This window comes from Drosophila serrata, unplaced genomic scaffold, assembly GCF_035046125.1.
Source record: "Drosophila serrata isolate PLE 108 unplaced genomic scaffold, ASM3504612v1 contig_376, whole genome shotgun sequence".
Classification (NCBI taxonomy): domain Eukaryota; kingdom Metazoa; phylum Arthropoda; class Insecta; order Diptera; family Drosophilidae; genus Drosophila; species Drosophila serrata.
In genome coordinates this window covers 44,610-71,528 of record NW_028257274.1, presented here as the reverse complement: position 1 = coordinate 71,528, position 26,919 = coordinate 44,610, and the positions used below count along the sequence as shown (strand labels likewise).

General features: G+C 35.5%; 1 protein-coding gene across 2 annotated transcripts in view; it reads left to right on the top strand.

Annotated features, from left to right (window-relative positions):
• The first annotated feature begins 14,397 nt into the window (after positions 1 to 14,397).
• Positions 14,398 to 26,919, top strand: part of kay (transcription factor kayak) — a 38,404-nt gene continuing 25,882 nt past the window's right edge. Inside the window, exon 1 of one of the 2 annotated variants that reach the window (XM_020958973.2) lies at positions 14,398 to 16,605. In XM_020958973.2, coding sequence (XP_020814632.2) covers positions 16,090 to 16,605 — 516 coding nt within the window. In that variant the 5' untranslated portion in view covers positions 14,398 to 16,089. Of the gene's footprint in view, positions 16,606 to 22,840; positions 24,030 to 26,919 lie in introns of those variants that run through there. The other variant, XM_020958974.2, reaches the window with a different exon arrangement.

Genomic DNA, 26,919 nt, shown 5'->3' with positions numbered 1-26,919 from the left:
GCATTAAATGCTGTTAATATTTGCCATTGTAGTTTCTATTTCTGTTTTTGTTTCGGTTTTAATACCCTGTAATAGTAAAATTAAAGTGTATATTAGACATACATCACAATATTACTATATTAATTTATATATAAATGTTGTTAAGCAGTTTAAGATACTTTTTAACAAAGGTTTACTAGTAAGATATCTGCCTTTGTATTGTAAAAATAAATACTATGATAGTTGCAATTATATTTTTATTTCTTCGTGATATAATAATGTCTTTAATAATATCGTTACATAAAATTAATCTAGAATCAACTCGAAATAAGGTTTAAGATACTTTTAACATTTGTAGATACACCTTTTAGTAAGAGATTCGGTTATTACAATTACAATTAATATTTGTTCAAAAATATATCTATATATGGTAATAATTTACACGATCTTTTTCAAGTCGTTATACTACAGAATATCGTAGGTATTTCTTACCAACTTCGCGCATTCAATTCAATCAAAGCGCAACGCTCTAGCTATGGCTCGCCTTTGGCTTTGTTTTCGGCACCTTTTGTTGTTGCAAAAATTGTTTAAAATTTCAAATTAGCTGCAGTTTGTGCAGTGGTTAATGTTTCTACATTTGTTGCTGAACATTTCTAGGAGCGGTCTCCTTAGCATTTTACACTGGCCCTGCATTCTAGAACAACTCGCCAGCAGCAGCCACCTACTGCTCCGGCGGCTGATGCCATTTGTTAAATAAATAATAGATCGCTGAGCTCTTTACAAGCTGTCAGATCTAATGACCGTGAATAAATACGGGGGGAAGTTGGCTCTATCAACACCTTGGCATCCCTGATTTTATTATCTCATCAAGAAAGAAGGGAAAAACTTAAAATTGCATCCAGCTACGTCAATTATACACTTATCACAAGATTTGCCAGATAATATAGCCAAGGTTTTGTTAATATTTAATTTTCTTATAAAACTAATCCAAAGGTGCAATGTTTAGACTCAATGTTTGTCCTTTGGATTATTTAAATTGGACCTTAAACCCTTTATCAATATCAGGTGATGCTAAGAAAGTGTCTAAATAGTGACTCATTGCAGTTGCGAAATAGCTGCAGTATGAAAGTTGTATTTATAATACCTTAATACTACTACGACGTAATTATAAATTAGTATACTTATTTCATTGTGTTAGTAATAAAAATAGCGCTAATATTATATCGTTTTCTCTTTAGTTATTGTATAAACCTGCAAAAATGCTTAATATAACCCATAGTTCGACTAATTTGAGGTTTGATTAGTTTACTAAAAAAGCTATTCCATTAGTTTTAATCTTTAGTATTTATTCTTATAGGGAAAAATTCAGATAAATAATACTTAAAATAATATCCATAAATACTATTTATTAGGTTCCACTTATAACATTCTACCATTTTCTCCTTTATAATTTAAAACTTAACTTAAGACTCTCCTCAACTGAAGTATCAATGAAGAGTGCGTCATAGGGGTTTTCCCGGCATTAGCCCCAAATAAGGTCATGCTTGGGCATATGTAAATATATATACATATCTAGCTATTGTTTACTTTTCTTTTTTTTCTTGCCCAAGTTTCCGTTTTGTCCAAATACGCGCAAAAACGGGTAAATAATAATTATTATGATAAACAAATATTGGCAGTGTAAATGACCGGGCCCCCAAGGCAAACAAGGAGGAAGGAAACCGCAAGCGCGACCGCGATAAGACGTTGAATCGATCCCGGGCCTCAGTGTATCTATGTATATCTTTAGAATACACACAGAAAAATTTAGAAAACATATTAGCTATATATATTATTTGCATGAGCTTTAACCTATAATTTTAATCGGAATAAATTTTATTTTAAAAGATCACTCTTGTACATATGTATGTATGTCTATATACCAATTTTTCCGATTTTTGCCCGCTTTTTCAATTTTTCGCACTTTTCGTTCTTTCATTCTCCCCCGCGCGTCAGGAGTACGAAAATGGCGAATAAGAGCCAAGAGCTTCTCAATATTTCTGACTCTCTCTATTTTTCTTCTTGCTGCAACCGTTCGATGGCAATAGTTGGCGTTGTGTGTGTTTTTTTAAAGGATATTTTTTGGCAATAATAAATTACTTGTACTACACTAAAACGTCGCGGACCTGCTAATTTTGTTTAATTGTTGTTCCACTTCATGTATTATTACGAAATGTGTACTTCATGTATGTATTTATGTATGTATGTATGCAGTTGCGAACCGCCAACTCCTTTTGCACAATAAGATTTGTTTGATACACAGCGATGGCGTTATCCAATTGGGAAATTTGGTTGTTCTTGTTGTTTCTCTCGCCTTAAATCCACATTTGGAACAGTTTTCACATGCAAACTTGGTTTTATTCCTGCAAATTTATTCTCCGCAAATTTTCCGTGGCAACACGCCGTAAAAACAGGATAGTAATATCGATAAGCCGATCTTCGTATTTTTCGACTGAGTATCGTTAAAATATTTACCATATCGATATATCGTTGTCACTACGTGAAGTACGTGCTAAATTATTGAATTTAATTAATATATGTACCTTAAGGGGATTGATAAATATACATTAGTAGCGTTGGTAACCTTTTTTTAAAAATGGCCAAATAATTAAAAAAAAAAATAGTAAATAAAGTCTATTTTAATTCGCCTTAGTACATAAAAAGTATTTTCGTGTACTATTACTGCTATAATCTGTTACTTTTAAACTAAGAACAAAAAATAATCACGTCATGACAACGATATATCGATAGTAAAAATATTTAAACGATACTCTAACGAAGAAACGAAGATCGTTATATCGATATTACTATCGTGTTTCTACATCGGGATAATGGCACGGAAAATTTGCGGAGAAATAATTTGCGAGAAAAAAGGCTAATTGCCCGGTAAAAACTGTTCCAAATGTGAATTTAAGGCGAGTGAAACAACAAGAACTACCCAATTTCCCAATTGGATAATGCATCAGCTGTGCATCTATGAAATCTTATTGTGCAATTAGGATCAAAGAAGTTGGCGAGGTCGCAGCTGCATACATACACACATACATGAAGTACACAATTTGTACATACATACATACATACATGAAGTGCAAAATCAATTCAACAAAATTAGCAGGTCCGCGGACTTCTAGTGTAGCACAAATGATTAATTAGTGTTAAAAATTATGTAATATCCTTAAAAAAACACACACAACGCCAACTATTGCCATCAAATGGTTGCAGCAAGAAAAAAAGTAGAGAGAGAAGAGAGACAAAAAGTTTGAGAAGCACTTGGCTCTTATTCGCCATTTTCGTACTCCTGATGCGCGGGGGAGAATAAAAGAACGAAAAAGTGCGTAAAAACGGAAAAGCGGGAATAAAAGAACGAAAAAGTGCGTAAAAACGGAAAAGCGGGAAATATCGAAATCGTGAGCAATATTCGCTGTGAAAAGAAAGCGGATGTGTGGAGCCGTGAATACGTAGTTTTTTTTTTTTTTTTTTTTTTCAAGTGAAACGGAAAATTTGCAAACGTGCCAGTGATTTAAAGTCCCGCTATTTTTTTGCTCGCTTTTGGGCGCTTCTTCCATCGATCGGCTGCATGCGGAATGTGCCGGCACAGGAAAATAACGAAGAAAAGCAAAGCGGATATAAGAGTGAGGAAAAGTTTTTTTTCCGTGGTTTAACACGTGCATATTTTTATACCCTTGCAGGGTATTATAATTTCAGTCAGAAGTTTGCAACGCAGTGAAGGAGGCACCTCCGACTATATAAAGTATATATATTCTTGATCAGGATCAACAGCCGAGTCGATCTAGCCATGTCCGTCTGTCCGTCTGTCCGTCTGTCCGTCTGTCCGTCTGTCCTTCTGTCCGTCTGTCCGTCTGTCCGTCTGTCCGTTTCTACGCAAACTAGTCTCTCAGTTTTGAAGCTATCTGAATGAAACTTTGTAGTTAGCCTTCTATATACTCTCACTCGTATATATGTCGGAACGGGCCGGATCGGACGACTATATCATATAGCTGCCATAGGAATGATCGGAAAATTTTTACAAAAAAATTTTTAACTTTTTCAGTTTTCAATAGAATTGGATCAAATTTGAGATATAGCCATTTTACTATACTCTACAATTTTGCATAAAATTTTATGAAAATCGGACTACTATATCATATAGCTCCCATAGGAACGATCGATAAATTAATACAATTAAATTTATAACCTTTTCAGTTTTCAACTGATTTTCATCAAATGTTAGGTATAGGCATTTAATTTAAGTCTTAAATTTTGTGGTAAATTTCATGAAAATCGGACGACTATATCATATAGGTGCCATACAAACGATCGTTTGATGTGGAGGAAAAATGCAAATCAGTGAATGTAAAACTGCAAATATAATATGTATAGGTGAATGAAATGAAAGCAGGTATTACTATATATATAATTTGTATTGTATGGTTTTTTATTCATAGAAGTTCTATCTGCAAGGGTATATAAACTTCGGCATGCCGAAATTAGCTTCCTTTCTTGTTTTAGATTTTTTTGTTGTGCATTTACTTTTGATTTTGTGTGAAATTTTTTTTTATTTGTTTTTGTGAAAATTGTGTGAAAATCAAGAATTTCGGCAAGGCAGCGTAAGGCGCTTTCGGAGTTTCAACTTCCAGTTACAAATAACAAAGTGAGTGACGATCCTTTCATATCTCTCTTAATTTTATTAATGTGTAAAAATGTTGAGTGAAGAGCATTTTCTTGACTTTTCTTTCCACCACATCCTTTATGCTCGTTGCGATTCGCCATTAGGGTTTGTGTCTCTGATATTTGTCCTTGAAAATGAAATGTAAACAAACGAAATGGATTCCGTAATTTGAAGTTATTTGTAAATTAAAATGAAAAATAATAATTTTAATAATTTATTTATTTTAAAATTTTATTTTATAATATTTATTTTTAAATATTATTCTTATGCACATCTCTCCAAACTTATTTCTCTTGTTTTTATATATTATTATTATTATTATTATTATTATATTTACAATATTTATTTTATTTTTACATATATTAAACATATAATTTGTTTTTATATATTACGCGGATATATATACTCTTTCTTAAATTGTTAACATAAATGACAAATAAGTCGTTGCATATACTCTGAACCTTAGCAACATGTTGCTTAACATGTTCTTAGCCATATATGGGGTGCAACATTTAAAGACTTAAGTTTTAGTAGTTTTTACATTTTTAATTGAGTATTATATTTATTGAGGTAATAAAAACGAACATAGGAAAGCTTTCCGAATTTAAAATAGTGATTTTTATGCTTAATTATCAGTCTTATTAACTTTTTTTGTCGAAAAAACTGTCATATAAAAATATTGTTCAAACAAGCGAATATTTTAAATTTGGTTATGATCGATTCCCGGTTCGATCCTATAATTTAATTACAAACTGGAGGGGTTATCCATATTATTTTGGCATATTTTCTCTCTGTGTACACATATCTCCTGATGTGTCTGATCTGTTTGGAGTCTGGTGTATGGCCAGTGGTTTTGTGGGTGCGTGCTCCGCCTGATAATGCTGGGAGACCAAAGAGCGACCACCGCAGACAAGACGATACGCCGGCTGATGATTCATCCTGCCAATATGGCCACTCGTGGCCGCTGGAAGCCCAAGTGTTCCACGAGTTTGGCACGAGCGCCACAGCGATCAGTGATGACCATTTGGCCTTTTGATTTCTATAAAAAAATATAAAATTTTATGTATTGAGGCGATGAGTACTTAAACAATATTTTTTAAAATATATATTCCAGAGAGAACTAGTTTAAATCAGTCTTTTTTACCTTTAGTTTTAAATCAATTTCGATTTTTGGATAGTCAAGGTTTTTTGAGTACACAAAGTAATATATTTCTTAAGGTTAAAAGGTATTTTTTAAACTTGTTTTTGCTGTAAACTTAAACTTTTTTCTGAACTCCAAGAAGACAAGCGTCATTACGTAAAATGTAACATAGTATTGTTGTGGCTACTTATGTTTCTAATAATAGTATTATAATGATAATATTCCATTATAAATACTTTGGTTTTATGAAAACAATGTGTTCTTATTTTAAAACACGATAAGAAAGGAAACTTACTTCGGGAAGTCTAAGTTTATATAGCTTTGATCGAATCGGAAATAAATATTCCCATTCTTAGAATCAATATTTATCCATATTTTTATATATAAATGTTCGAGAAATCAATTTTAAAAAAAATCATAACTATAGTCAAAAAATTATTAATTTCAAATCTGAAAGCTGTCCTATGCTAGTTTTTAATAGGTTAATAAATATGCATATTGAGTTTAAAAATGTATAAATTACAATTTTTGCTCATTTTTTACAATTTTAAAAATGTAACCCCTTATTACATTTCAAAAAAATTTTGTACATATTTTTGTTTTTTGCCGGACATGGCTAAATCGACTCGGCTATTAATGCTGATCAAGAATATATATGATTTATAGGGTAGAAAATGATTTCTTCACTGCGTTTCAAACTTCTGACCCTGCAAGGGTATAAATAAAAAACGGAAATCTCTCAAACCACTTAGCTTACTAATTTACACATTTTTTATAACTTATTTCTTAGTATTATTAATTACTAATTGAACTTTTTTAATAACATTTCCTTAAGAATACATGACAAATGGCTTCTTAAGCTTTAGCATTGAACTAACGTTATGCTATGTAGCAGTTAAAGTACCTCCAAAATTAATTCTTTACAAATTCGATAGGAATCTTGTTATATTTCCTCATTTCGCAATATTTTTGTATTAGTTCAAATGCTAGTAATTTGAGCATGAAAATTATAGCAACACTGCCACGAACATCGCTCGCGCGGTAAACAAATAGGTAAATAAACTTACAACTGGCGGCTGCATGCAACATGGCAACAGTTTGTTGTCGATGAATGAAAACGTGCTGTTCCGAGGGAGCTGACAATTGGAGCGCCTTCAAACTGGTTTCTGTCTCAGTTTTGTGGCCACAATGGACGTGGAAATGGCAACGGGTTCGAGGTTCGAGGCTTGCCGCGCACACGTGTTGAGTGTGCCGCTGTTGTTGTTGAGTTTAGTTTCGATGCCAGCTGAGCGGCGGCCTGTCGCCCCTTTGAAAGCCACCCAGCACCTGGTCGTCAGCACCACCACCCCCCCCCAAAAAAAAAGCACAAAAACCCCCCTTTAGCTCCTGCCACATCTCTTGGTAGTCTATTTCCCAAAAGTGGGTCAATTACAGCCTGCCATTGTCGCTTACAATTGGAATCCACTTGGATTGAGTTTTCCATTAAAACTTATTTAAAGTTATATGCATTTTTTATTTAAAATTCAATTTTATAGATATTTTAGTATACTTTTTGTGAGAATTTAAATAATAATAACCAGTTCAAACTTTATTTAATATAAACCTTGATCTAAATTTGATTACATATTTTTCATTTGGTTACTTATTTGGCATATAAAATTTCTTTAAAATTTGTATTAAAAGTATTTTAAAGTATCTTTAAAACCAACTTTTATCAATTAAAATTCATAAAATCAATCTCTAAGCCTGTTTCCCAAGTTCTCTCGGTGCATGCATGTGTTCGTTTCGCTGTGTCTCTAAACTTGCGAAATAATAAATTCAATTTCACAAAATGAGGTAAAAAAAGCTAAAGCCAAAAACGGCCAAGACCAAAGAGACACATCAATAGGCCAAAACAAAAAACAAAACGCGAATCGAAAGCGTGTCCGAGAGTTTATTGTGAAATTCTAGATAAACGCGCTCCCGCACAGGGCGAGAAAAGTGAACCCAATACCATTACGAATTTGGGCTTTAAAACTACCGATTTTATGATTTAATTACATGGCTCATATTTGTATTACCTCCGCCATACATTAGGCCATAATTGCTAGCACAATTCAGTGGGGCGGAGCTTTATTTCTAGAAGTGGATCACCTGATTAGACACACGTATGCCATTCGCCAAAGATTATTCTGTGGAGGCACTTTTTTTTGGGCTGATATCTTTATTTCTCTGATAAGCCGCAGACTTCCGGGCTTACCTTTATGAATAGATCATACTGCTAGAATAATATCTCCTAAAGGTGATGAATAATAAAAAGGTAAAAAAGAGATCGAGAACTATGTGAAGGGTAAGCTGTAAAAAATATTAAATAGATCAACAAAGGAGTTGGGTTTCTTATTTATAAAACCCTTTGTTTAGCCATTACTCAGTGGATAGTGATAAATATATATGAAATAGCATAGAAATATACATATATATGAACTTTAATAAAATACTTTTTCTGGTATTAAAAATGTCAGATATTATATGGTGAAATTTTGTATTCTTGTATTTGAAATATTTAATCAATGAAGTAGAATATTTGAACTAGTTTCTTCCAACAAGCTTACTTTCTAACTGTGTAAAGGTAGAACATAATGTGTATCAAGTGATGGCTTCCCCTAACTAGAGCAACAAACCCATTAAATTAGGCAGTGATATCTTAGATAGTAAATATATGTATATTATTATTTTCTTTAGGTAACTAGACCCTCCAAAGATTTATATATACATATATAACTTGCTATTCAAGCAAAGCCATAATGGCAGATCGAGGCGCCTTGCCTGCCATTTGGGATCGGTTCGGTCTGGGTTGCTGCTGCTGCTGCTGCTGCTCTTTTTTGTATTATTTTTTATTTCAATTTTATTTTGGGTCGGGATCTGTGGTCTCTCCGTCCGTCTTGGAGTATTCCAGCATTTCCGTCCGAACCGTGCCTGGACCCGTACCCGTACCGATCCGATCTCCATGTGCGACGATGGCGATTAATTACCCTCGAAACGGCTTTGCTGATTTCAGCTTTACGAGCCTTTTTTTAATTTTTTATTTTTATTTTTCTGGTCGTCGTCTTTTCTTCGCCTGACAAGTTGAAATATGCGTCGGACACTTTCGAGCGAGGGGCATAAAATACCAGAACCAATTCGCATTGCTCTTGGCTTTTTTTGTTGTTGTTGTTGTTTTTGGGGCAGGCTTGTGCTTTTTATAGTTGTTTTTGGCAAAAGGCATTAAAAACATTTTGGGCCTGGGCTTTTGTTCACGCCACCGCCGATTGTTATATAAAAGTAAGTGTGGAGGAAGAGAGTTAAGGGCTCTCGATAATTCTGGAGCGGCGGCCACCGCGCGGTATACTTAATATTTATAGACCTAGGTCCGGTAGTCGAACAAAGAGCGATCATATAAAAAATACGACAAAGAGAGAGTGAGAGAAGAGGTATACGAAGAAAGGCAGAACTAACACTAGTTTACAGAGGAAAAATACCTGGGAAAGGTATATATGCTATCTCAATAAAAGAATTGATATATAATACCTGTAGACTTTTATTTTTTATTATAATTATTCTGAAATTGTATTATTTTAATATACAAATTTATATTAATATACCTCAAAGTGTATTAATACTTTGTACTGCCCCATTTTATAAAATATCTCACATATACAACCCAATTAAATATATTTAACTCAATAAATTCAACTAGAAATTATAAATAAATATAATAATAAGACTTTACCTCTTATAAAACCCCAAGAAAAGTGATCGCTTGTTAAATAGTGTAATTAATGTGTCGCTTTTTTATCGATACTCTCTATTATGGGTTAGGAACTGTGCCGCTCTTTCACTCTCTGCCTTCGGGGTTTCTTCGGTTCGGGTGACTCATAGATAAATAAATACGTCAATACGTCCGCAGTCTGATATCGGAGCATTACGAAACGAAAAAGGGGGAGATATATCCAAGTGGACGTCACTGCTTTAAGGAAGCTAGCTGCTAGCGATAAGGATTAACGAACACGTCATAGTTGGTGCCCTGTAAAAATACCGAGTGGGGGGGGGGCATAACCCGGCGCGGGTTCAATGTACACGTCGCTGGGGGCCACACCTGTTGCCGAAACTACAATAAAAACAAAATATACACAACCTGCGGCGCAGTAACAAAAGCCACCAGAACGCAGAAATCACGCTACGATCATAAAGGCGAAACGTGCTAATAAAAGCAACAACAAAGCGCGCTTCGCGATTACGAGTGGGAAGAAAAGCCCCTAGAGGAGTTGCACTTGAACCCCCAGGTGTCTGTTCGGTGGAATCGCACTCGGAATTCGCCTTCCGAATCCAGAACTCCTCTGGAATGTCGGCCGCCAACGATGAGCGAATAGCGACAGATACAGATGCTAAGATACAGATATATCTACAGATGCGGCGGTGGCTAGTGAAGAGTCAAGCTGAACTGAAATGAGGCCAAGGCAAACGGCGGTCACGACCGAAAAAGTACTGAGAGAAAGTGGGGCCTTATTTAAACCGAAAAAAATACAGGGAATATATTCAATTGGCAATAAAATTACGTTTAAAATTAAATTTGATGGCAAGTTACTTAATGGCAAAAATGTTGTCGCACAAGTTCACTTTTTAATACAGTTCGATTTTATTCAATTAATAATTTTAATTTATTAGTTTTTTTTAATTATGGAATATTCTTTTTACTATATTTCAATTATTTAATATTCTTTTATTAAGATATTGTTTATTGTCTATAATTTTTGTCAGTGCAGCGAATTCGTCGGCGCTTCTTCTTTCCCTTCTTGTTTAGCCACCCAAAAGTAACCGTAAAACGCCCACGGCAACGGCATCTGCAGATCGACTACTGTTCCCTTCTCACTCCCCCCCTTCAATCGAACTCTGTCTGCCTCTCGCACTCACACTTTCCGTTTGCTTAGGTTACGTCTTTTGTTTTGGCTCCCGATATTCGTCAATGTTTGCACGAGAGATGCATCTAGTACATACATATGTATGTGTGAATACACCTATTGCGTGTAAGAGGAAGGAAGAAGTAAGGAAGGAAGATGACGATTGTCTCTTGATTGAGCGCTAAGGCACGCACACTAGCGCGCATCAAGTGCAATTAAAGGTGGTCGCACTGTACGTGTTTTTGAGTTCACTGTACCCGTTACCTTTCGCGCGCGTATTATTAACTCAAATATACAAATACACAACAAAATAAAAATAAAAAGCATCAGGGGAAACAACAAGAACAAATCGTACATCAAAAATGACTTAAAATCCCGCCACACGTCAATGGAATAAATGCATTCGGTGCACTGAGAGAAATCAATTGCTAAGGAAGTCAATTGGTTATAGTATTTAAAATAAATTTTTTGTTGACAATTTTATTAAAATTATAAATAAATTATAAATTACAAAATTATAACATGTAAAAAACTTTCTGAAATTATAAAATTATTATTAATAATTATAAACCTGTAGCGGTATAAAAACAAATATATGTTCATAAGTAAGAGGTTAATGGAAAGCTAAGAGAGACTTTTGACCCTGTTTTTTTTTTCTCAGTGCACTTACATATATTCTTACTTGTATTTACTTGTGCGTAAGTATTTGCGGCGACCGCTCCCTCGCCAAAAACGGCATAAAACAATTTGTATCCTCGTTCGCTCCTCGCTCCATAAACAATGAGAAATGTTGCATCCGCCTTTGTTTTTGTTGTCCGCGTGTGTTCCTGCGTGTATTCCCTTGTTTGTTGTGTGTTGTCGTTGTTGTTGGCATTATAAAAATGTCATTAACATGTCAACGGGTCGCTAAAGTTTGCAAAAGTTTCTGCATATAGAAGGGGGAAGGGGGAAGGGGGAAATGGGGCTTGGGGCTGACAGTGGGGTGCGCGCTATAAAATGTATATGGAATTGAATTTAAAATGTTTGCGAGCATCAATTGTTTCGAGGGGCTGTTTTTGTGTACATTATAAGTGTGTATACTCCGCGTTTTAATTAATTTTAATCAGATATAAAAATAAAGCATTAACCCTTTAATTCACAAGCACACCGTGAAAAATTGGGACGTAATTAATTACTTTAATGTTGCATATTTTTTTTTAGAAATGCTAATAACTAAATTAATAAAATGACGATCAAACGTATAATACGAAAAACATTAAATGTTGCATACTTTTCGCAACGTTTTCTATGCATTTTTAATCCTTAATTAAAGCAAGATATGTTTTTTTTTTTAGTAAGGAAGCTTCCCTGCTGAAATAAACTTTTATTTAGCTTCTTTTGTATCTAGTTCTCTCTCATGTATTTGCTTTTCTCCCTGTGTAGCCTTTCTCCCTTTGGTTGCCAAGCGAAAATAAGTTAAACGGTAACCGGCCCAAAAGTTCATTCCGCTCTCCCACTCTCTCTTCTCCCTTTCTTTTTTTGGTTAATTCTCACCCCCGCAAAAAAAAAAACTTCCAGCAGCAAGGAACAACAACAAAAAACAACGGCAAGGAACAGCAACAAAAACTATGTGACGCCAGGGCGGGCAGAGCGGCATAAAGTCAATGATCGGCTGGCGCTGACGTCGACGCTCACCGCCGATGCCGACTTCGCTGTTGTCATAATTAAACGCGACAAATAAAATTTGAAGAAAACGAACAAAAAAAAAAAAAAAAAAAGAACAGAGTCGCCGCCGTCGACGTCGCCAGGCTATAATACAACAATGAGACAACAATAAATTCTTCAATTAACATTCGCACAGGTAAAAAGCATGGCGAGAAGGCGTGCGAGAGTGACAGAGAGCGCACGCATTACAGCCAGAGAGCGTGACTGCGCCACTCTCTCTCACTCACTCTCTTTCACTCACTCTCTCTCCCCCCAGCTGCGCATGTGTATGTGTGTGAGTGTGCCAGGATCATTTGCATTTTTTGCAAGGTGTCGCATAAAAGCAACAACAAATTCGCTGATTAAAATGCAGTTACAACAACAACAAGAACAACATGTGGCGGCAGCAGCCACAAATAAGAACAAAATTTCGCTGCCGACAAAAAAAGTGGGCACGTCGCGCATATTTTTGTGATCCCCTCCTGTTTTTTTTTTGTTCTTTTTGTGTGGCTTTTTGTTGCATAGATTAAAAACCAGCAAAAGCTACAAAAAAATTAAGGCAGGTGTGGTAAAGGGGGAGAAACATATACCAAGGGAGTGAGGGTGTAGAGTGGTGCTGTCACTTTCAGCTTTTTTGTTGTATATGCTAGCTTTGTTAATTATTGTTAAATATTTTTAAAAAATACAAACAAAAAAACAAGAAAGGTAAAGAAGAACTTGGGGAAACCGAAGCCTATATACCCTTGTAGTTTGCCATTTAATTATACAAACGAATCGAAAATCGATCTTAAGTATGCTTTAAATATTAGAATTCTTTGAATTAATATTTATCGTTATTTTTATATGACAATTTTTTCGATAAATCAATATTAAAAAACTCATTACTTCGGCAAGCTTTCATAGATAATTTTATATAAAATTTATAAATCTGCTTACTCGATTTAAAATTTTACAAAAATTAAAATTTTTAAAATTTTTTTTACATTATTAAAGATGTTACCCCTTATAAAGTTAAGAAGAAAAATTGTTAAAATATTATATTTAGCCTGAGATGGCTAGATCGATTTGGCTATTGATGCTGATCAAGAATATATATGATTTAAAGGGACGGAAATGACTCCTTCTTACTACATTTATTATACCCTAAAAGAGCAGTATTAATACCAAAACATTCAAAGGATGTGCTTTGGAAAATGCATGAACAATCTATTGTTTTACTTTTATTTTCTTTATTTCTGCTCCTGAAAAACCTGGCCAGCACTCGATCGCAGTGCGCTCGCACTTGTTGGTGTTGTTTTTGTTGTCGCGACTGTTCTACATATTGTTATTGTAGTTGGAGCAGAGCAGAGCAGTGCCACCACCGCCGCTGCTGCCGCCACTGCCGCCGCTGCCGCGTGCCTGTTTGCATTAGTCATAGCACAGCTCGCAGCTGAGCGGCCCGAGAGCAGCGCTGCTGGCGGCGCAGTCAACGCAGCCCAGAAGACGACAAACGCTGAGTGAAAAAGCGAAAAGCGAGTGAGGCGGCCAAGTGATCTATGAGCCAGCGAGCGGAGCGGACGGGATCGCCCATTTATTTAGCCAATTGGCGCCAAACAGTAACACCAGCGAGCGCCCAGCAATCGAACTTGGCCAACAACAACAAAAAAAACAAGCGTTATAATAATAAGGCGAAAAGCGAAAAACCACCCAGAAAGGTGTTTGCGAAAATTGGACACTGGACATGCGATTAGTCACAACAAAAACAACAACAACAAAAGCCGAACCGAAATAAAACGCGCCTCGTAATAATTTGTTTTCTGATTTTTTTCCTTTTGACAATTTTCGTTTCGGGTTTTGTGCAGTTTTTTTTTGGTTGTTGTGTTTTTTTTTTCTTTTCGGTTTTACCTGAAAAAATATTGAAACCCCGAAAAACGAACAGTCAACAATAAAAAAAAAACATCGAACGAATTGTACGCGAAGTTCAGCCGAAGTGATCGCGATCGCTGTTCGTCTTTTGTCGGCAGCCTTCGGGCGGGCGATAGTGTGCGTTCGCGGCGTGTGTGTGTGAGCTGCCTTTGAGCGCAGGTTTATCAAAATTTTCATTGAGTTTCAATACAATTTCTGTCGCACTGCCGTGTGGAAGTCTCTGCAAGTTGCCAGTCCTGGCCTTAAAAAATAATAATAAACAAAAAAGGAAAAAGAAAAATAATGCAAGTGAGCCAGAACGTGCAGTGAAAAATAAAATAAAAGTCTTACAAATGTGTGTATCTGGATGACATGTAAAAAATAAATATGAGTGTGTTTCATAAAGCATATAAAAGGAATAAAGTGTAAAAAAGTAAAGTATAAATTATACTTCAAAATAAACATGCCTTAAAGCTAAGGAATTTTTATGCCAGACAGACGACAAAACAAATAATGTAAAAAATAAATAAATAAAAGGAACTTTCTGGGGAGCTATTACCAAAAAAAAAAATAACAAAGGAAATATAATTTCTATCTCGAGAAAATAAACAATAAATAAAAGGTTTCAACAAGCAAAAAAAGTTCTTCTTAATATTATATTATATATAAAATCAAATATATGCCAACTAATTAGAAAAGAAACTCAGTCAAAGGAGTAATAATAAAGCAAACTTTTTCGAAAAACTAATAAAAAACCGCAGCCAAGCTGTGTCTGTTTTCTGGATGATATGCAATTAAATGAAATATAAAAAAAAGAACGTGAAATTATTGGCAAAAGTCATAATAACGCCAGTGTCTGGTTTTCTCGCTCGATTTCGTTGCCTGTTTATAACAAAATCACGTAATTTAATCCGTGTTTGCTCGTTTCGGTGTTTGTTTACGCGTCGCTTACCGTTACCCAGCCACTTGGCCCGCACGTGCTGATCGGATAATCGAAATTTATCGAAGCGTCAATCGGAAAATTGATCGAAAAAGGGGGCGACAGTTGGAAAGTGGGCGTGTGAATGTACATAAATACAAAAAAACACAAAATAATCAAGGGAAGCACACATTTATCAGTGCGAGAAAATAAAAAGGGAAACGAAGTTACTTCACTCAGCGGGAAGAACAAGGGAGTTGAGTCATCTTTCTGCCAGTGAAATCGCCAAGAAAAACCCTTTTTTTCCGCATTGCACAACTTGTAAATAGGTATAAAACTTAAAGAATTCTTTCCGTCTGAAGAATTCCGATTAACAAACACTAAAGCTAACCCAGAAATCAAAAGGAATTAAGTCCTGCAAAGGCAATAAACTAAACTAATTACGAAAAACGAAACAATATCATATGAAACATTTTATAAAACATTTTTAAAAGCAAACCATAATTGAACAAAAATATAACATTAAATTATATTAATGTAATTTCTCTTAAAAAAACAGCGCACAAAAAAAACAAAATCTCAAGGAGAACAAATAAAACTATCTTAGCAAATACTTAAATCAATCCAAACAAGTTGCCAAAAATTAAACATAACTTAAAAATAAACACATAGATCTTGTAAATAAGTTAAAAAAAACATTAACAAGCTTGTAATAACTGCAGAAAAAGACACTCAACGATAAATCAAGCCAAATATAAGTGAGCAAAAATTAAAAAAACAAACAAAAAAAAAAAAAACAAAGGAGAGCAGGAAATTGCAACATCTCTTGTGATAAACGCTGACAATTTGTTGCCCGTTGATGATTGCAATAAAGGCCATCGAAATGCAGCACAACAACAACAGCAGCAACAACCATATGCAGCAGCAGCAGCAGGCGCAACAGCAACTGCATCTGCAGCAGCACAATCTGCGTGATAATTACAATGTTTGGGGCAACAATAACAACAGCAACAATGCCGTCTCCTGGCTTAACGAGTGCAATAAGCAGCGCCACATTAACATTAACAATAACAACATGAATGTTAATAATTACAATCAGCAGTTGACGCAACATGAACTGGCCAATTACAATTGCTATTATCCTTGTGCGCAGCAGCAGCAGCAGCAATTTCTCGCACCAGCAACCACATCTGCAGCAGTATCCTCGCACCAACAACAACTTCAAAATCAACCACAAGCCCACCAACAAACTCACCAACAAACGTACCAACAAACTCACCAACAAACTCAACAGCAACAGCCACACCAACAGCAGCGACAGGACTTTTCAGCTGTTCAAGCTGTTAAATATGCCATGGATCATCAGCAACGACACGTGAGTTATTATTTAAATAAATATAATATAATATTAACCACCTTCTGAGAGGAAAAAATCACAATCGAAGAAATCCTTACATTCTCGTACTTACCGATGAGAAAACTTAAAAAATCTGAAACAATTGATTTAAGGACAATGTAATACGAAATAATAAATAAAATGTTTGGTGTTGCGTGTGGCTTTTGCCAAGATTAACATAAGAAATCCCCTTTAATTATTGATAAAATGTATTTCACCACTCAAATTCGTTTCATTTGATTGTGAAAATTAAGATACATTTAGAGTTAAAGAAGTAACTGACTTAAAAATAAGTTCTTGTTGTATGATATACATTTTTCCAAGTAAAATCATGTTATACACATATATATGCATAACTTGCATATATAATCTTGAAAAAAAAAACCCCTGAAACATTATTGATACTATTTTAAGATGCAATTGTTGACTTCAATTTTTCTTCTTTGTACCTCTATATAAGTGAGGCAAAAACTAGGCATTAACGAAAGCCACCTCCCTCATCTGTGCTACTTGCTGTCGTCTTTTATTTTGCGGTTTTTGTGGGCGGCGCTTCGTTCCAAGTCGATTTTTTTTATTTGTGTTCGCTTTTGTTTCTGCTCGTTTTTTTTCCATCTTTTTTAATTGCGTTTTAGTTGGATGAGAAAATCGCAGCTGGGGGAAAATGAGTAAAAATGGCGTCAAAGGGGCGTATACTTGATCTCGCTTCCATCACGTATACGACATGTTGAGCCAAGTGCTCCTCCGTTTTGCCCCAAATATACATAAGTATGTTTTATTTTTTTTCAAGCCTTTATCTGAAGTAAATATTTACTGACCGCTGGCTGTGGCGTGGGAATGCCACTCCCCAAATACACAGAAAATTTTTAAAAAGGGGAATAAGTAAATAAAACAAACAATAAAAAATACATTTCGAGTAATTTAATTTGTTCCAACAGCGAACAAAAAAAACTGGATCTCTACATATATTCAGTATATAATATTCACATATATATGTAAAGTTATTTAAATAAATTTAAATTAAATTAGCAGACAGTTACAGATTTGAGCCCCAAACAAAAGGGTTCAGTTCGAGAGGGATGACCTTTTTTGAACTTATTTTCTTCAGTTGCAACGAAGTTAAATTTAGAATTGAAATACTGGAATTTATCAAGTATATTTAAGGTTTAAACCTTTGTAATTATAAGTTATATTAACAAGATAAAGGCTTGGAAAACTGTGAGGGTTTTATAAGATACTATCGAGTGAATTAAGTCCAAGTTCATACAGTTTTCGATTAAAAACACTATCGTTTAAATGTAACCTAAAAAATCTCCTCATAAGCCCCTAGAATGGTAATTATTTTAAACTTTAGACATATGACTATTGTCGATATGACACTATCTTTAAGCAGAAAACCCCTTATAGCTGGCAGAAGCGTTTTAATTTTAATCTAACCGATCGTCGCCGTTGTAGAGCGCGAAAAACCTGATAACGTCATGGTGTAAAAATACCCAGAGTGATGAATGCACACATGTCTCCCGTCTCCCGTCTCCGTGTCCGTGTCGCGACGGAAAGTCTACCTGTGTCGCCAGAACATTATCGCCGCCTCGGAACAACCCAACCTCGGACGGAACCTTGTCCAATCCCAACCACCCAAATGAACCCCCAACGATGACGGCGAACACACGACGCGGACAAGTGTCAGTTCCTCCGGACCGGACCGCACCGGACCGGAGCAGATAAGAGCCCAAGTGGAGAATAGTCACGAACGTGAACCAGGCCAGGAAGTCTTAAAAGCCGTAAACAGCCGCGCAGAAAGGCAAAACAACTGAAAAGTGAAACCGTAAAACGGAAATGCCAAGAGCTTTGAGCACTCTGGAGCACATTCATGAGTGTTTCTAACAGGGAAAATGATATGGTTTTGCACAGGGGAAAATATTTGCATTAAAAAAAGGGGATCAATGTGATTAAATCTGGTAAAAGAAAATGAAATATTTCTTATTTATACATAAATAATACAATTTAAATTGTAAAATATATCTATATTATTATGTACTTTGTATAAATTGAATTATTTCAAGATTTTAAGTTGGTTTACTTTCTTTAATTTACAAATTTATTATTATTTAAAACCAATATGTTCTCTTGTTAATTCTAAGGGCATATTTATATATTTTAAGTTCTTAAAATTTAAGTTTAAAATTATACTTTGTAGTATCATTTTGTTTATTCTTCCATTTCTTTATGTGTAGTTAGTTTCGTTGTTCAGGTTGATTTTTGTCACTTATCTTCAGGGTTCTTTGTGTTCCTGATTTGAGCATTTAACTGATGGAATGACTAGGCCAAATGCTTTCTAATTGACCAGGTTAGCAAGGCCTCGTATATATGAGGGGAATAATCAAATCAAAAAGAGAACCCAAGAGAAAGCGTTGTAATAAATTTTCGATTTTATAATTTAATTGCGATCTGTAAGGGTATATAAGCTTCGGCTTCCCGAAGTCAGTTTTCTTTCTTGTTTGCAAATAAGATTGATTTCAAATGAAATCCTGACAATCATATGATTTACCCCCAGTAAATACTTCTTAGAAAAGGCCATAATAGTTTAGAAAATATGTGAATACTAAATTTTAGTTGAATTTATTAAGTTTTCCTGGAACAATTCAAATCGATTAATTTGTAATACTTGTAATAATCTTAAATCTTTATGAAACTTTAGAAAAAAGCTGGTTTCTGAGGTTACTTTCGACTTTTGTTTTTGTCCTTGAACTTGTTTCTGTTTCTGGAAGCATTATAGTTGATCGTTGTTGTTGCTATTATTGTTATTAATTATTACAAAAACAATTAACAACTTTAATTTGCCGTCGTTTAGGTTTTATTGTTGCCATATCTGTTATTATACCGTATGCTTAATTTTTTTTAATGAGCGTCGCTCGAAAAATACGGTTCTACAACAAAGTCATTAAGTTTTCTTAATCATTTACTTGGTTGCAATAGTTAACACGCCCCTTTCGCCTTTATTTTTGTTTTGTTGTTTCTTTTTTTTTTAAGTGCTCCCATTAGCATTAGTAATCAGCTGTTTTTTTTTTCGTCTGAAGGTCGTCTCTTTTGATTTCGATTGTTTTTTTTTATTGGAACTTGTTTTCCTATCAATGAAAGTGCGAAGCTTGCACCACTTGTCCATGAAAAACAGAAAAACCACATGTACACCTGCCCAAGCACTAAGAAAATAAACAGCAGGTAACACACGTGCTTAAGATGTTGAAATAATTTGCAAAACGGAAATGGTTTGCGATATGATTAATACCTATACTATAGATATATTACGTATAAACGCCCACCAGGTCTAGTGATTCCCTTCCATTCTCATTCATAAGGGAGAGCTTGAATTAAATTTCCTCAGGGTATTAAATAAAAAAACACTCATTTGATACCGGGAATTATAAACAATATTCCAGGAACTCGATGACTTTGCCGACGACGATGACGTCGTTTCACCCCTGCTTCATGACGTGATCTCGAAACTTAAATCAATGCAAACATTATTACAAACATTATTCAGACGATCGTATCGCAATGTAAATAATTAAGTACGAATACAAGTTGTTTGGACTTAAATAAATTAAGCGTCAGCTCCAGGCACTTGAAGTGATAAGTAGATATAATTATAATGTAATTGAGACTTGGGAGATATTTGAAAATGACAAAACAAAGCTTTGTAAATTTGAACTGGAAAATGTGTGAGAGATAAATGTTGTGTACTTTTTATTAAAGTATTCAATATATAAAGTAACTTATGAAGTAGTTGATACATGGTTTATAATTTCATTGTAATCTTCAAGCTAGCATAATTCTTTCCTCGCCTGAACCATATTTGTTATCTGTTTTTTAAAACCAATGAAATCACTTACGCAAGCAGTCCTTCCGTTTCCGGTTTTCCCTTCCGCTCATAATTCTCGAGAATTAACCCAAGGTAACCCCATAAAATATATGAGCTAGAATGGTAACCTAATCAGAGTGGTTGATGCACCCGGGCAGTCGCCTGGCAAATTGCTGCAACATTAGCAGCAGCAAACATTGGTGGCATTCAACCCTCGGCCTTGGTGACACTCCCATCTTTCGTCTGGACAGTGGTCAGTGGTCAGTCCTTGTCCTGAAAACTCGACAAGTGCCACAGGCTCGACGCCAGGCAAGGCACTCAGACATTGCTTATCGGACTCGTGCTGCGAGAGAGGTGACTCTGTCTCTGTCTCTGTCTCTGTCCCTGTCCCTGTCTCAATCCGGAGTCATTCCCAAGTCCCAGCTAATGGCGGTGGCGAGTCCCAAATCTACCTGGCTACCTGGACCTAATGGGTCTCGAAAGATGCGAAATGCACATCCGAATGGGATTGGAATTAATGCGTATATGTATATCTTACGGGGGTACGTTGCTGTTGCGGCTAATAGACGCATTTAGCACGCGCCCAAATGCATCTTGCAGATACAGATACTCCTCTTGCTAGCACTCATTAACTGACCTCGGTCCTCAAATTGTTGCACTGCAAGAAATACTCATTAAAGTTGGCGTAAGGGAAATAGGCAAAAGCGGAAATTGTGAGAAAATGTAGTGTAATAAATTCTTAAGATCCCTGAAATCTATCTGAATTATTTCTGATATTTATTATTATCTATTCTTTTTTTCAATAGAAAAAATAACGTTAAAAATTAAGCGAAAGTATTTTAAAATAAACCAAAATCTGACTTAAAAAAAAAGGGAAAATGCATAGTAAGCACTAATTAATTCTTTATAATATATATTATATTATATTTTCTCTTAAAAAATGAGTCAGTTGAAATTTTAAACCTTATAATGCTATATTAACAAATAATAAAACCATTAAACAGTACAAAAATGATCCTTTTCGTAGTAAAATAATTAATTTATGTAAAAAGCTTAACTTTAAAGTAACTTTTTCATCGTCTTAAATTTAGTTCATGGAATTTCTTATTTCATTTTTGTATTCCCTTTATTTGTCAGTTTAAAATATAATATAAAAAAAATAATTAAACCATAAAAAACCATCAAATACTTTAATTCTTTATCTACAAATTATGATACTTTCTCTATTAAAATTCTACTTAATTTAATTATTTAAGAAACTTAACTTTTAAGTGCGACGTACCTGTCTGCGAGTCCCAGAGCCTTGAAGCCTTAAAGCCTTCAATCTCAAGCCTCTGTGTATGGGAATCTGAAAATGTATCTGAATCCGAAATTGCGGGAGGCCCACATTAGTTTCGACGCGTGTATCTGTGTGTGTTGGTATCCAACACGTATCCGTGTGTAAAAACCCCGATGAGTCATCCGAAAACGCAAAGTGGCGATGCGATGCGTGGCATACATAAATCCGAAACAACAACAACAAATCCAACATGTGCCCGGGCAACTGGTCTTTTGAGTGGGCAGAGAAGAGGAGAGAGATAGAGAGAGAGAAAGAGAGAGAGCGGACCAAAACAAAATGGAAAAATGTCAACAAACGAGCTGCGCGCCAAATTCTTGAATTGAGCGCAACAGCTTTTGAGTCGAGTGTTCGTTGGTCTCTCACTCAGTCTGAGTAAATCTCATTGGATTTTTTCTCGCATGCAACATTTGATTTTGTCCCTGTATGTGTGAGAGCGAAATTCGTGCTTGCTCTCTCCTTTGGACTGACATTTATTGTGCACTTTTTCTTTGTTTCGATATTCGTCAGGGCCGCGAGCAAACGGGGTATATGGGAACGGAGCAAGGAAATGCTGTTCACCCGGGATTTTCCATGCGGTTTTTGTGGTTTTCTTAATTTATTCAAGGATTATTTTGGGCATTTATTTTTGTCAAAAGTTGATATAAACAAATATAATTTTGGAACGGAAGCGGGGAATAATTTAAACGCAAAATTGTGTTAATTAAATGCGAATAATTAATGATTCAATGCTCATGAAAAAATTATATTCAGTTACGGGATTTTGTTAAATATGCAAAAATGCAAATAAGCTAAAAATTTACTCAAATATGTATCATATTTTAAAGAGATATTTCGTTTATTTCTTTCTTATGTACATATATAAGTATAAATATAGGTTTTATTTGATTAAAAGCTAGATTTTTCAGTCAAAGATTAAATAAAAAATAAAACCCCTAAATGAACTAGTTCTCGCAATCCTAGCTCAAGCAACTGGTTCCGCTCTTTTGGAACTCTGTGCATCCCTGGCATCTACGCAACTTGTATTTCCAGGCTCTGCGACTGTGTGCGAGTATCTGTGTGAGCCGCTGCCGTATGCTGCCGCGCTAGTGTGCGCAGTGTGTGTGAGTGTGTGAGGCAATGGCCAAGACGTCACCCGACGGCGGATAGCAAAGCGAAGCGGTCTGCGGCCGTCGCTGCTCAGTTATTCAGTTATTTTTCGCTTTTTGTTACGGCAACGCGACTGCAGCAACGGCAGCGGAAAGCCACGCGGCTTTTGTGTCTCCCTCTCTCTCTCACTCGCGTCTCTAGCCCGCAAACGTTCTCTCTGTCACTCACACCCTCTTCTCTCTCTCCCTCTCGCTCGTTAATCGGTCCGCCCAGCCCAACGCCCCCTCCCGTTCGCACGCACTGGAGAGCCACGTTTGGCCAGAGCGAGAAGGGCGATAAAAAAAAAAAAAAAAAAAACAAAAACGTTACGTTTATTCGCCTCCCTGCATTCGTTTGTTGTTGTTGTTGGTATTGTTGTTACAGTTAATTTTTAACACTTTCACAAGTGCAAACGAGAACATTCCCAAAAAGAAAAAGAGAAACAAAAGGCAACAACAAAAAGGAAAAGAAAAGGCGCACACACTACGCCGAAGAAAAATAACAGTTACACGCCTTCTGTCCATGTGCAATTTCGCGTTATCTACGTTTGTACGTCGTGTGTGTGTGTGAGTGAGAAGAAATAAAAGAAGGAAAAATTCAAAATTGAAAATTGAAAATAACATAATTACGAAATATTGCAATAGTAAAACAAAGCCGTGCGAAGTTCAAGTGTTTTCCAAGAAAATAAAACCAAAAGGCGGTGCGTGCTTTTCGGGGCGTGGTCCGGTCCCACTAATCTGGATTCTAGATAGTTCTACCCGCTTTCAAACACTGGAAAAACCTATAAGCCAAAGGCAGTTTGTGTGTTTGTAATTGTTTATAAAACAAATAACCATGAAAGTCAAAGTCGAACGCACAACCCGAAGAGGCGGCAGCGGTGCCCTAGCAAAAGCGGCGGAAGATGATCCCAAGCTGAAGCCGGAAAACCAGGATGCGGCTGAAGAAGATGAGGAACTGGACGAAGAGGAGGTGGAGGAGGAGCAATTGGACTTTCTGCCCGCCGATCTAACCGCAACGATATCGACAACGGCTAAAATAGCAGCAGCGGCAACACCAACAACCGCCGCCGTGCGCAATCTTATCGTAAGTGGAGAGATACCCTTATTTGTATACCCTATAAAAGGCCGGGTATTTGGGGTCATTAGTACCTAAATGAAACGAACTTAGGTACTGAAAGTTGTCAATGGGAAGTGTTTACTATTTTCCTTACTACATGTTTATTAAAATGAAAAGGTATGACACTATAAGCAAAAGTTGGGAATTGTTAAATCTTTAGATTTAAGGTTGTTTTTGCTTTTAGAAGAAGGCTCTTTATTCTTTATTGAAAAACTACGGGTACTTTATTATTATTATTTTTAAAAAGTACTTATTGGTATAATGTTTTTTTATTATACGTATTATTTAAACAAATTTTAACCTGTAGCTGTCTTATTAGCCTCTCATTGGGGGTTGGTTTTCCCATAAACTCATTCAACCAGTTTTCTATGTAAAACTAGAAAGACTAGTAAATGCATTAGAGTGAAGTTGAAGTCATTTCTGTTTATTTAAATAAATTCATTTGACTCATATATCATAACAATGAAATTATTTAGTTATTGAAGGAATTTTATATAAAAATATATTTATATTGAATATATTTCTAGTTTCTACAGTGAAACTATGCAGTTTTAAAGGGTATTTCAAGCTTCGCATCATCCTAAGGCCCGGCTTTCGTATAACATTTTTTTATGATGGAATTAGGAGAGAAGAGATATGGGGTTTAGGACGAGATGTGAGCGCGGGCGGTACGAACTGGTACTGCATAGAACGCAATAATTCTCCCGCTCCCCCTCCCCTTCCCACTGGTACTTCCCCTTAGCTCTTCGATCGCCGATGCCGCCATATTTCGATATATTTCTCGCTAAAGGCAACAAAAAAATAAAATTAAAAAAAAAGCAGATGGCAAAAAGCAGACTTTGCCTCAGTCGCAGAAATATATAGAAAAGAGCAGCAGCAGGCAGCAGCAGCAACAATAACAGCAATGCCAAAAGCTGTACGCTCTGGAAACTTGTTTAAAAAAATATATTGAACTTTTGTTGTTATGTATATTCCTCTGCTTCGTTGTTATTTTATATTTTTTTTTTTATTATGATTATTCGCCGAATTGTGTTGTGCGCATTTTGTTGTAGCTTTCCATTGTTATTGTTATTGTTATTGTTATTGTTGTTGCTGCTGTGTGTCTGTGGCTGCCTTTTGCTGCTGTCTCGTTTTGGGTTTTTATTTCGTATTTACTTTGTCGACATCTTTGGAATTTCAATTTACACTTTTGTTGTTGTTTTCGCGCTGTCACTCTCCCATACGCACACACTTGTATGCTTCCCCAGAGAGAGAGAGAGAGTCACATCACATCCGCTCTCTCTCTCTCAGTTCACACAGATACATGACATTTATCGCATGCGAGAGAGTGTCGAGTGTTTTTATTGTGTGCATTCCTTTGTTGCACTCAAGGTTGCCGCCAGTGCATTTGTTTTCCCCCCCTCTCTCTCTCTCTCTCTCTCTCTCTCTCTCTGGGTGTCTCTCCCTCGGCATGTGCTTTGGATTTTCGGTACTCCCCGCCTTTGTATCTTTGTATCTCGTAGCTGCATTTCTATCTTTTTTTTGCGGCGTAGGTGCGGCTATATTATTTTTTTTGTTTCATTTATTTTTACTCATTTCGCAATTGCAACACGTGCATTGGCGCAAAGTTTATGCTGCCGCAGTGTGACCAACGAGCCAATAAGACTTGCACTGAGGTCAAGGTTTCCAATCGGCCAGCATGGGAGGTTAGAAACCAATTGGAATTCAATCATAACTGCAGCATTCCAACTAAGAAGCAATTAGGTTTTTAAATTAAATTGTTTATATTATTTGACTCGTGACAATGTTGTCATAAATCTATAAAAAATACAAATGCATAAACATCAATTTAATCTTTTTCATAAAAATAAATAAATAATAAAAATTATTATTCTTATATGTATTTTTATTATATGTATTTTAAACAATAATTGAAACAATTTAAATAACACCATAATTTTGATTTTAATAAGACACATAAAAAATCATTTTAAAAAGTTATATATTTTAATTAAAATATTATATAATCAACATCGACTATATTAAATACAATCACATTCGTTATAGTAATCGTGACTAGCACAAATTGAATACAACAAGCTCTGAGAGTTTTTAATGAGGAACATTTTAAGTACAATTATTGTCGACTATGACTACTCATTCTCTCCACCCTGAGAACCTTTATCTTAAATAACTTTCAGTTTAAAAAAAGTCACTTTTAACTAGGCACAATATAATCATATCTTTTATGGTTAGTTATTTCTTTAACTAGCTACTATACTTGCAATATTTTACATGCTATTTGCTTTCAAATGAAAAGATTTAAACCTAATATATTTTAAATGTCTTTTCGCTGCACAAATCCCTTAGCTAATACCAGAATTGATGTGCGACATTCTAGATATATATTCATATATATATATATATATATACATATGTATATATATCCAACAGATATTCCTCCCCTTGTATCCTCTGCTTTAGCTTGACATTCGGCATTATGCTGCAGTTGAGATTTCACCATAGAATTAAATCCAATGCCAAGGTCAAAGGCACTAAGGAGGGGGGTAGATAACCCCTCAATCCCAAACCGAAAGCACCAACAACTGGCACTTAGAATGTCAGGCAGCTCACGCGTTGCAATGTGGAGATTGCGCTCGAATGATGATGGGGTAGCTAGATACATATGTATCTATAGGATACAGATATAAGGGGTGCTGTGTGGGGGGTTAGGGGTATATGCTGTATGCCATATATGGTTCTATGCACTTGAACAACTCAAATTGCCTGTTTTTTTGTGTTTGTTTGCATTGTGCTGCATAAAACATGCAGCGTGCTACATAAATATTCCATGCATTAAAAGCAAACGCATTAAAAG